We start from the raw sequence: 12,291 nt of genomic DNA, 5'->3' as shown, positions 1-12,291 counted from the left end.
CAACTACTTAAGCAAATAGCATTGTCAGTGAAATACCTGAGGTGTGCTACAATGAAACCGACTTATCTGCAAAACTGAGAGAATTAGACAATTAGAGGGAACTCCCATAGCAGGAGAGTCCTGAGCCTAAGTTTCATGGCATGCATTTAGTTTATCAATAATGTTTTTATGTATCTATGCAAAATAAGTTTTACATTGCACTGTCTAACTTGCATTTGCAGGAAATTATCCTGTCTATCAACAATAGTTTAATAGCATGTTTAGAATGGTGTAACAGGGTTAAAAATGGGAAAGGAGGAGGGGGGAACCAGCTGAACAGTCAAAGTAATATTTTAATAAGGGTGTGCTTAGTCACTGCCCTGCCCTCACAATCCTCCCTCTTTTGCCTCAGGCTGGGGAACTCTGACATGACGTGACCTCTTTATTTTCTACAGATACTGTATTTTATGTCCATTTTGTTGAGGATTTTAGCTCTTTTCTATCCATCCCAATTAACTGCTGTTGTTGTTTGCAGGGAATAAGATAGACTTGGCTGATAAGCGAGAAGTCCACCAGCAGCTAGCGGAGGAGTTTGCAGAGGCACGGAGTATGCTCTATCTGGAGACCTCTGCAAAAGAATCAGACAACGTGGAGAAGCTCTTCTTGGACCTGGCCTGCGAACTGATCCGTGAAGCCAAGCAAAACACGTTGGACAACAACGACTCCACCCCCATGCCTGGAGAAGGGAAGACCATCAATTACTTGAGTTGCTGCAGCATGAACTAGAACACTCTGGCTGAGGAGACCGCATGGATTGCATAAAAAGTGGTTGTATTTTTGGTGATTACTAAATAGTGACAGTGGTTAGCTACTCTGACACTGCTGTTGAATTCTACTTCAGTTACCCTTGAAACCCTGGGTATTTTAAACTGTACTCACTGTACTTTAGAGAAAAAATATATCAAGAATAGACAAATGATGCTGCTTTAGGGGGACTGAAGCTCTTAGATGCTTTTAGAGATACAAATAAGGACCTTGCTACAAAATAGTGCTTGCTGATAGTTTAGACAATGAGATTTTTTACACTTCTGTACAATGCAACAGTTGGGATTTTCCTGCTGACTTGGGAGCCAATGCATTTGTTTATTAGAGATTTTAAAAACAAGAATGCAGGTCTACATCAGCAATTTCACTCGCTTAAGGATTAGTTTACCCAACATGAATAAATATAATTTAATAAATATAATTTACTCATATGGTTCCAAACACCTATGGGTTTCTTTTTAACTTTTGATGAACATCCTGGTTGTTATTTTCCATATAATTAAAGTGAATGGGGACTAAGGCTGTCAATCTCTAAAATGAAAAACAGCACCATAAAAGTAATCCTTACAACTAGTGTGCTATATTTAAGTCTTCTGAAGCATTCCATAGTTTGGTGTGAGGAACATCCCAAATTTTGGTGTTTTGTTATTCATTGAAAATCTTCCTCTCACCAATAGCTTTCTAATCTCATTCACACTTCTGCTTATTTATAGTAGTTGTTTGCCAAACACGTGAGAACCAATGATGTTTGGTGTCTGACGTTGACCAGGTGTGGGAATTACTTTTAAGAGCTACAGAGGGGAAGATTATTTATTAATACCAATTTATTTCTTTAGGAGGAAAGCAAGTCATAGATTTGGAAATGAAATGAATTGGATTTTCATTTTTTGGTTGAACTATTCCATTACATCACTGGTGCAAAGTTGGTGTGTTGTTATGCACACGTTTATTATTTATTCACATAAAATGCTCTTCCTGGCTTGAGAGATCATTTGAGGTGGCTTATGCATGCTGATTTTTAATGAAGATCTCAAAATGCAATCTGTGACAGGATTATGTAAAGTACAACAAATTAATCCTCATGTATTAGTCAGTTTGTTTATAACATACACTCCCCTTATGCTTGCATGGATGTGTGGTTGTTTAATACTCAACACAAAGGCCATGTCATTTGAAAAATCATAGCAAAACCCAATGTGCCTCTGCTATATTTCCATCATGTCAAGGACCCAGGTCATGTTTCACCACAAAAGTTGTGAGGAAAACAATATGAAATTATATTTTACGTAAAGAAAATTAGGCCTTTTTAAGATTAAGATTATTTTGCTTTTTTATTTATTTTTTATTTTTTTACATGACAATTAATCATATTTCCTCCCAAATGTACTGTAGGTTGACCATTGGGGTTTTCAATGGCAGATGTTGATATCAATACAAATACTGAGCTATCAGTTTTGTTAATTGATGGCACGGCCATCGTCCCACGCCATAATCTTAAAGTGGCCAAACATGTAACCATGTCTGGCCAATATATCTGCCTATCACTAACTGGTGATTCACTGTTTGTATTTCTCATTGATACACTTTGACGATATCATTGATGATAATTACATTTTCAGTACTTTAATATAGTAATTAAAAAATACAGACACAGTAATGTAGTTATTTATTTTTTTAATTACAATCAGTATAAAGGCAGTATAAGGATTACTATATGTATAAATAGAAATTTAATTTTAATTACAATTTAAATAATATATCAATTTTAATATTAACATTTAAATAATGTATTATTGTTTTTCACAATTGTGAGAATGTGTTTTCATTTTCCTGAAAATTCTTGAATTATGCTAAATATAATTTAGAATAATATCTGTTTTCTTTCCCAATTGATTTTGGGTTGAAAATGACCTGGGCATGTTCTTTATTGGATTTGTGAGATTCACAATTTACTAGGTTTTATTTGGCCAAGCTCTAGAAATTATTTTTAAATGCCTTTGCACATTATGCCCTTAAAGTGAATGCTATGGACTCTTAGGCCATTGTCTAAAATTATTATTTCATTCTATATTGATATTTTATCCAAGAATTTTCTAGAAGTATTTACTGTTGGACATATTCTGTGCTTTCACTTTTAGAAGGATTAGACAAGAATTAAAATGTTACCGGATGCTTTGTAATTAATTTTGTTCTGCTTTGGAATTGTAAACGCAGTAGTGATGTTTATGACTTTTGGCACTTGAGAGGCTAAGAGAACTGTGTGTGTGTGTGTGTGTGTGTGTGTGTGTGTGTGTGTGTGTGTATAGTTCACGTATAAATGAGAACAATATAATTTGATAGGTGTTTCAGAGTTTTTGCACAATTGGTCTTGATGTTTCAGTCCATCAAAAAGAGGAGCTGTTGATTGAGTTTTGTCATAGTATAATACAGTATGATCCTGATTTCAGTTGGCCTCTGTCATTTTTTATTTTTTTAAGACTTTTGTCTCTGCAGAACAAAAATAGGCATTTTCCAATCATTGGGCGTTTTCAAACCAGGATGGCCATTTTTCAACTGCTTTAGAGGATTTGCCTACTACATTGAGATTCCCTACTTTCATTGGATGGTTTAGAAATGCTCATCCTGGTTTTGAAACGCCTACTGATTTCTACATTGAAATTCCCTAATTTCATTGGATAGTTGAAAAACGCCTATCCCGATTTGAAAACTCTCACAGATTGACAAACACCCATTATTGTTCCGCAGAGACCTATACTTTACTGATTTTAAACAGATTGTATAAATGTCCCTCCTACCTTGACTGTGTTGTAAGATTGTTTGCACCTGTTTTATTATAATGGAACTGTGAAACTTCTCTTTTATAAACGTTCAGTATTTTACTTGCTGCTAAAGACCTTTTTCCTGCATTTAAGGTATTTGTGCTTAATTTTTTTTTTTAACTAAATGAAATGGAATGGATTTTACTCAGCTCTTTGTAATATTTGTGATGATAATTCATCTGTGATGTTTCGGCTCGACAAAGTCCATTCATCACAGCTCTAAACAATGTTTAACTTGAGGAACAATTGTGTCCACTTTTTTATTTATTTTTTTATTTGGTTGTTCATGCTAATTTGCAGTATAATTACTTTTCTTCATTTTAACACATAGCTGCTTATCTTTGCTATTAAAGTTTTTTATTAACACTTTCTATTATTTTAAAGTGATAACCTTTCCTAGTTTTATAAAACCACTTTCTTTCTAAATGATGTGACATGCACAGTATTTTCTCTGTCAGGTATTTTGTCTAGCTTTGTTTTACAGATATTTGCCATATTGTACCAACATATTTCATTGTGTACCAGTGGCTTTTGCTAGGATTATTTGTTTTCTGTAAAAGGCTTTGTCTATCGCAATGTCTAGTAGCATTACTAAGCTCTTACTTTTTCTGTATAGACAATGTTAATATCACCATTTCATCATAAGAAGTACGATAATCAGCCAGGGTAACCATCTTGGGGGCACAACTCCATTCTTTGACTTTTATCCATTAGATAAATGTACATTTGTTAAATGTGTGCATTTTAAGTTGTGATGCGTCTTGTGTAATACATTTATCATGATTAAAGAGCTGAATTTCATAACCGCAGCAATTCAGTACTTTTAAGGTTTTAGTTTTAGCAATTATATTTGTGTACAATTTTCTTTTAATTCTCAATATATAGATTGAAAGTTTATTTCTCAAAATAAACCTGGTTATGACACTAAATATATTGTCATTGTAGGAAATGATTAAAACATGTTGATTAAAGTTTTTTAAAGGTTGAACCAAACAGATGTAGTTCTGCCCACAAGTGGCTTTAGCCCAGATAGTCCATTGTTCAAAGAAGCCTCAGTTTGTTGCTGGCAGGCAGCAGATTTCCTAAACCGGTCTCCACGTTAATCCTTAAAACATGGAGTCTGTAAGGGACAAACTGAAGCACTTTTCTCCCATCGTGGCCATGGCGGCTAACGTGCATGTTATTTACAGAGCCAATGGCTGTCAAACAGACTTAAAAAATTGTCTACAGTTACTTTAACTTCTCTTAAAAAATATATATCGTTTTATTAGCATTAGAAGCTAGCAAGTGCCAATGATATTTTGACGAAACTGTGTTAGTATGTGGAACAGCACAAAAAAAACTACAACTCCTATGCTGTAGCGCGGCTCGTGTTTACGGAAGCATGTGACGTTCTCAAAACGACCGGTTCAAAAACAGTTTGCAGAAAGATACACAATCCGATTTGTGAGTGCAGACACATAAGTCACGCTTAATCATTATACACGTGAATATATTAATGAGGCTTAAAGTAGCCTTATATCGTAAATTTGCCTGGAAGGTAATCGTGGACAACAAAAACTTTTCACGGCGTGACATTTGATCTACTTTGTATTCTTGTCTTAGACGAAAAGTGAAACTTCGTCTTAAAACAACAGCAAATGCTGGTCATTTGACTGGTTCCTTCCTTTTTCCGCTTATGCAAACGAGACATCGTTTCATATTTTCACACGGAAAGTCCACTCACTCAACTTAACCATGAGACTGACCAGCGCTGTTCCTTTCTTCCTCCTCATCAGCTGTCATGCACTGGCTCTCAAACCACAGCTCTTAGGCAGACACACGGAAAAAACCTCTGATCACCGATCTGTTTCATACAAAACGTTCTATTTTGATCAGCAGGTAAGTTTCCTTCTTTTTTCATTGCTTTACCTGGATTTACCTTTTTGAACGACCTTTGTCAAACAGGAAATGCACACTCTTTGGGTACACATTAATGAGTCAGCATTGTGTAGGACAATGCATATTACGTGAACATTTTGATTACTTTTAGTGGGTTATTAATGCAAGATAAATCCAACCTGTTCAACTTTCCTAATGTTTATTGGTTCCCTGGTTAGATATTAAATCTAAATATCTTAAATGTCTTATAAGATTTATAAATTTTTTATTTAATTATTTATTTTCATTAAAATTATTATTGGGAAAAGAAAAGGCTCATTGAAAAATAATCTTTGTGGCCATGTTGGTTTCACAATAAATTAAATAAAAACATAGAATTAAAAAATATATATTCAAAGACTTTAGAAGTGACATATGGTTTCAAGTAAAAGGTATGAAAATACTTTGATTACACCTTGAAAACACAAGAGTGTACTCCAATCATTAAAAAAAATATCAGAAATATTTTTCTTAAGGTGAACAATTATTTTATTGTTTTACAAATATCATGCATTTTTGAGAATATCAAGACATACACTCAGGATTACTTAATTGGAACCTGACCAAAATATGCCTTTTCATAGAAATGTTTATTTCTTTTACTTCACAGTCTTGAAGGTCTAAATTGAGTTGGTTTTTTTGTCACATGACAACAAAATGGCATGACAGCAACCTGTTGGTTACACCATATGACTTTAATCTGGTGGGTAAAAGTTTTTCAAATATCATATTTTAAAACAAGTGATTCACTGCTTATTTAAAATAATAATAATAATCAGCACTATTCATGCCAACTTTTGTTTCTTCAAGAATTTTAGCTGTTAATGAGACAATTTCATTAAGACAGTAGATTTATTTATTTTTTTGTCTCAGCGGGGTTACACCAAATGATAATTTTGACTAAGCTCCAGAAAAAATAGAAAAGTGACTTAATTCAGTAATTAAAAACAAGTTAATCTTTGAAGAGGTGTATTCAAGTAATTGTTTTTTTGTGATTATAATGTACTGTATATTGAAAAAATATAATAGATCAAGACAAAAAATTAGTGCCATGTCATTGGCCCTAAAGGTAATTGAAATAGCTAATAAAAGTGCAGTTAATTCGAATAATAATAATAATAATAAGAAAACTATAGCATAATTTGTTTGCAGAATCAGATGCCACTTGGAATTATATTTTATTTCATGCAATGTCATTCATTCATATTTATTTTAATTGTATGGAAAATTATGCAATGAAAGTGAATGGCGACTGGGGCTAACATGCTTACTAACATCTCCTTTTGTGTTCCACATAATAAAGTAATATGGGTTTTAAACAACGTGGGACTTAATAAAGGATTTCAGAAGTTTCATGTTTGGGTGAACTACCCCTTTAAGTGTACAAGTGTCCAAAATAATTTTTTGGGGCCAAGTTTTTAAATTTTTTTTTTTTTTATTTACTTTGAAACTTCAGTCTTAAGAATGGCTTAGCAGTTTCACATGTTGTTCTGCTTTCCTTGTGAATTCTTGACACAGGAAACCCCCCACTTCTTCTTTTAGACAAAAACAGGCCTGTTAAGCTGTTTTCTGAGGTTAATTACTGCTTGACCTGGACACACCGGTGCCAAGGCCATTGTTTCTCTGTGTCTGTTCAGCTCATCCTCCAAGCCCTCTGGAAGATTTGGGCCATTTCCTGTCTTTCTTGCGACTCATTGTCTTGGTTGTGCCCTTGTCAGCAGTTAGTACATTACAAACTGTAGCTTTCAGCTGTACTATTGCAGATAGGGCTGTGAACAAACTGTACAGGAAGTGAAACGTGGGTCTTAGATTTTACATTGCCTTTGTGTTTAATTTGACGTTTCTGTTCGAGTTGGGATTCATTCTTTTTGTTTTGGGAACAGTAAGAGAGTAAACCGTTGTGATTATATCCTTACATACATCATCTGTCTGTTGCTTGCCAAGTACTGTGAAATTGAGAGTGCCACCCTTATAAAACTATAAATACTGTAATCGATTAAATTAATCCACATATTTAATTCAACTCTGGATTTTCTTTAAACAGGGTTCGTACAAGGTGCTTGATGTACTTTAATTTGGCTTTTTCAAGTTTAAGTCCTGGAAAACCCTTCAAAATAGAGATTTTTTTTAACAAGAGGTGCTTAAAAATTTCTCGAATTATAGAAAATCTTAACATACTTTTATATATTTTAAATCTTAAAATACGCAGCTTAAATAATTTAATAAATTAAATGTATTTATTTATTTTCGGGAAAAACACGACGACAGACCACTAGACCACTGCTGAAGCAGGCAGCGAATAGACGGCGCGGTCACGTGGCACATGTTTTTTTTGGCAGCGCTGTTCAGAATGGGCCAATCACAATCAAGTGTTACTGGCCGATTTATTAAAAAAAATATATTTGATAGATACTGCTGTTGCGGATTTAACAAGTATGAATATGCAACTATCCGTTTTAATTACAATTTACTCTTGTAAATTAGTCATTATTTGAAATGTAAAACATTTCTAATGATTTGAATGCATATCAATGGATGATTCAGTTTTGTGAACCATCTAGTGTCCCCCTCCTGTAAAGAAAGATATTTGTCTCACAATATAGGTTATTTCTGACAACATTTGGGTCAGTATAAAAATATTTTGTCAAACATTAAAAGCTTTCAAATAGCAAAAGCAAAAAAATAAATAAATAATATTATTTTGAAAATATATTTGAAATTGTGAATTGCCTGAAGAAAATCCTTGTTCCCTTCTTCTGGTTCACCACTTCTATGACATGTAAAGTTACTTGTGTATTTATTTTGTACTTATTTTTAATAAAAGCATTAGTGCAAGGCCAAACAAGTGTGCAAAAAAAGTAAAAAATAAATAAAAATATTAATAGTTTTAATAATTTTAAAAGAATGTTTGTCCCTTGATTTCATGTTATTGTTTTTAACAATGTTAAAACCTTTTTTTTAATGTTTTAACTTTTTATTTAAATACAAAAATTTGTAGAAAATATTCAGTTCAGAGGCTGCTTAAATATGCATATAGTCATTTTCCCCAGCATATTAAAAATGTATTCACATTTTAGCTAATATTTTCACACAAAAATATTTGGTTTGTGACAGGGCACAGGGCGGGGCCGGGTTGTGATTTTACACACCCAGTTCCTTATCAGGCTAATCAAGCCTCCGACTGCGGACGGTGGTGCGACAGAGAGAGAATGTTTACGGGCAGCTGTCCGTCCTATGTGTGTGTTTGTGTCGTTTGATTTATTTCTTCATTAAACTATTATTTATATTATCAAGCTGGTTCTCGCCTCCTTTCCATTGAACTGCTTTACAGTGTTGTACCCCAATGAACGCTCAAAATGTGGTATTGTAACCCATTTAACCCTCGTAATTGTTAACTTAGTGTTAACCTGCTTCGTTCATGAAACAAAATTGAATAATAAAAGAAAGAACAACAGCCAAAGTTGTCCTTTATGAATACAAATTAATGTCAACTTGTTACAAAATGTTTACCCTCAGTGTTTATAAGCAAAAACTGAACTAAATGGAATTCATCAATATTTTGTAAGTTGGAAAGTAAAAATATTCTGAGAATTACCAATTTCGGTCAATTCCTCACATAATCTGTTGTGTGACTTTAGAAAACATAGAACACAGCACATGAGTCATATGGACTACTGTTTACGGTCTCAGTTATTCACTTTTGTTGGAAAGCGAAGTGTGTTTTGAGGACGCACACTACAATTGCACATCAATTTCAACATGAATGAACCAAGAATTTTTACTGTGAGAATATGTAGTTAAAGATGCTCATTGTCTTGTAGTAAGTGGTGTTTTATAAAAATAAATGAACTGAATGGTCAAAATATGTTTGTTTAAAAATAATTTGTTTTAATGACATCTCAAGCATAGTCCTTGAAAACAAATAAAAATGTGCTTCAAGTCCTTGAAAGTCCTTTAATTTAACTTTGAAGCATCTGTAAGAAACCTGTTTAAAGATCATATAAGAACACTTTAGACAACATTATAATGTTGGTTACAAAACTAGGCCATGTAATTGCTGTACTTTCACATTTGTACATGTAACTATTAGATTGATGACTTGTGACTTATTCACAACTTTATTCTCCATAACAGGTTTCTATATTTGCTTTTTAAGTTGAAATTGTATTTTTTAATTTGTATCATTGATATCTCTGTAACACTTTACAATAAGGTGCTAAAAACATTAGTTAATGTGTTCGGTAGGCTATCATTAACAAACAATTAACTATATATTTTTACAGCATTTATTAATCTTTTTTAATGTTAGATAATAAAATGCAATTGTTCATTGTGCATAAATGAATGTTAACATATACAGCACTTATTTTACTTTTGATTTTTTTTTAATGTATTAATATATGGTGGAATTATCATTAACCAAGATTAATATATGCTGTTGAAGTATTTCTCATTGTTAGTTTGTGTTAACTAATGTTGTTTACTAATGTTAACAAATGGAAGCTTAATGCAAAGTGTTACCACATTAGTAGAATTGATATGGCAAATGTGAAGTATGTGCCACAAAATTTCCAACAACCAGGAGGTGGTGCTACACAGTTACTTATGGTGGAATTATCATTAACCAAGATTAATATATTCTGTTGACATATTTCTCATTGTTAGTTTGTGTTAACTAATGTTGTTTACTAATGTTAACAAATGGAAGCTTAATGCAAAGTGTTACCACATTAGTAGAATTGATATGGCAAATGTGAAGTATGTGCCACAAAATTTCCAACAACCAGGAGGTGGTGCTACACAGTTCTGAACTGTTTTTTTAAAGACCTAAATAACTCACTAAAGCATGGGAATATTGTGGAGACTCATTTGAACCACAGCCAAGATCTGACAGCTGCTGAGTAAATGCAACTGTGAGCTCAGAGTATTTGCGCTGTCTCTGGATCATACATTTCTGCATTTTTTGTAGCCAACATGAGGACAAAAAGAGAACATTCTTTATTACGTGTTGGTGGAATTCAAGAAGAGCTGGAACTGTTAAAAATTGCAGCACTTGGAATACATTTTAAAATTATTTTTACTTCTTCACTCAAACTTGGAGAGGTTATGGAAATATCACAGTTGTGCTGAAACTGGAACTAACATAGCTTCCCTCATGCTGGTACTAGGTTTTAATACAAATTGAGGATTTTTATGCTGTGCTGAGGTTTTACACTTAACAATACATCATGGATCAAGGCCAGGAGTTTGAAGAGAACACCCAAGAATAAAGACAGTGTAGCATCTGTACATTAGACATTGTGTATAGTAGAACAACTGTATGTTTTGTTCAGAAGCATTGATGTACTGGACACACTACTGTATAGTCCCTGTAGTGAAAGGGGGCTTCTACCCTATACGTGCCAATTACATTTTAAACTGGCCCATTTAGAGCTGTTTTTTACTCCACAAAGCAATTCTATTTAATTTACTACTTGTGGACAGTGCCCTGTCATGTTTCTCAGCCCCCTTCAGATTTGCAATACACCACTGTGCAGGAGTCATTGATGTATAGGGAAAATATTACTGATGAAAATATCCTCACAAAATCTGCACACTTTTTTCACATTTGCTGCACTGATTATCTGGAAAAATCAAAATGAAGTACTGTAAAATGTGTTAACATGGGAGCACTATGCTGTGATTGGTAGCCATATAAATATTCCAATAGTACATATATTTAAACTAAATTAATGCAAAAATATGTCAAATGTATTTATATTTAGGAAAAATGGTAACACTTTACAATAAGGTTGTATTTGTTAACAACAGTTAACCAAATAATTAACTTGAACTAACAATGAACAGAATTTTACAGCACTTTGTAATCTTGATTCATTTTGATATCAGTATGTGTAATCTGATTACAAAATAAAGAATTACTGTAATTTCTTTGGCAGCTGCAGGGTGTGCAACAATGAAAGAGGAGGAAATAAAGACATCATTTAGATCTCATAGGAAAAGAAAAACTAAAAACTTTTGTGAAGTGTTGGAAGTAATTTAAAAGTAATTATTTATGTGCACTTTTTCGAAGTTATTAGTAAAGTAATATTAAAAAATTTTGTTTAGTAATTTGGATAACTTTTTTGAGCAATTTACCCACTTCTAATACATTTTTAACTTTAAAGGTTATGTATATGTACAGTTAATTAGTTCATCATATCTAATGCATTTACTAATGTTAATAAAAATAACCTTATTGTAAAGTGTACCAGAAAAACAAAGGTGCAATGAGTTGTGTGTAAAATTGTGAATCCAACAAATATTTCAGATACTCATTCTCCCTCTTGTATTGTTTTTTAATAATTACAGATATTGTCACGATCTGTCCTAATTAGACTTGATTTTATTGCAGATCGATCACTTTGGGTTTTTGGAGAATGGCACATTCAAGCAGCGTTACCTTCTCAATGACCAGCACTGGCACAAGGAAGGAGGCCCAGTTCTGTTTTACACAGGCAATGAAGGAGACATCACCTGGTTCTGTAACAACACTGTAAATATGCATTTACATATAAATAGCCCTCACATGTTAAGAAAAAAAAAAAAAAACATCTGAAAACCCTTCTCAGTTGGTTTAATACTGCTCTCATTTACTGAATACCAAATTTCAATACTAGTGGTCGGCCTAAACTGGTTTTTCAAATGCTGATGCCTTTATCTAGAGAGCAGGGTGGCTCATAATACAATTTACTCAACTACAACTTTA

At 33.1% G+C, this 12,291-nt stretch overlaps 2 protein-coding genes across 5 annotated transcripts in view; both read left to right on the top strand.

The window, feature by feature from the left end:
• rab30 (RAB30, member RAS oncogene family) overlaps window positions 1-4,540 on the top strand; it is a 68,620-nt gene extending 64,080 nt beyond the window's left edge. Inside the window, exon 6 of the mRNA XM_052109552.1 lies at window positions 496-4,540. Within this exon, the coding sequence (XP_051965512.1) occupies window positions 496-765 (270 nt within the window). The 3' untranslated portion in view covers window positions 766-4,540. The remainder of the gene's footprint in view (window positions 1-495) is intronic.
• Window positions 4,541-5,052: 512 nt separating this feature from the next.
• Window positions 5,053-12,291, top strand: part of prcp (prolylcarboxypeptidase (angiotensinase C)) — a 58,074-nt gene continuing 50,835 nt past the window's right edge. For all 4 annotated transcript variants that reach the window (XM_052109713.1, XM_052109714.1, XM_052109716.1 and 1 more), the window contains exons 1-2: window positions 5,053-5,504; window positions 11,938-12,078. In XM_052109713.1, the coding sequence (XP_051965673.1) occupies window positions 5,361-5,504; window positions 11,938-12,078 (285 nt within the window). In that variant the 5' untranslated portion in view covers window positions 5,053-5,360. The remainder of the gene's footprint in view (window positions 5,505-11,937; window positions 12,079-12,291) is intronic.

The sequence above is a fragment of the Xyrauchen texanus genome, chromosome 38 (genome assembly GCF_025860055.1).
Source record: "Xyrauchen texanus isolate HMW12.3.18 chromosome 38, RBS_HiC_50CHRs, whole genome shotgun sequence".
Taxonomy (NCBI): Eukaryota; Metazoa; Chordata; class Actinopteri; order Cypriniformes; family Catostomidae; genus Xyrauchen; species Xyrauchen texanus.
The sequence above is the reverse complement of the archived record's forward strand: the minus strand, read 5'-3'. Positions and strand labels throughout refer to the sequence as shown.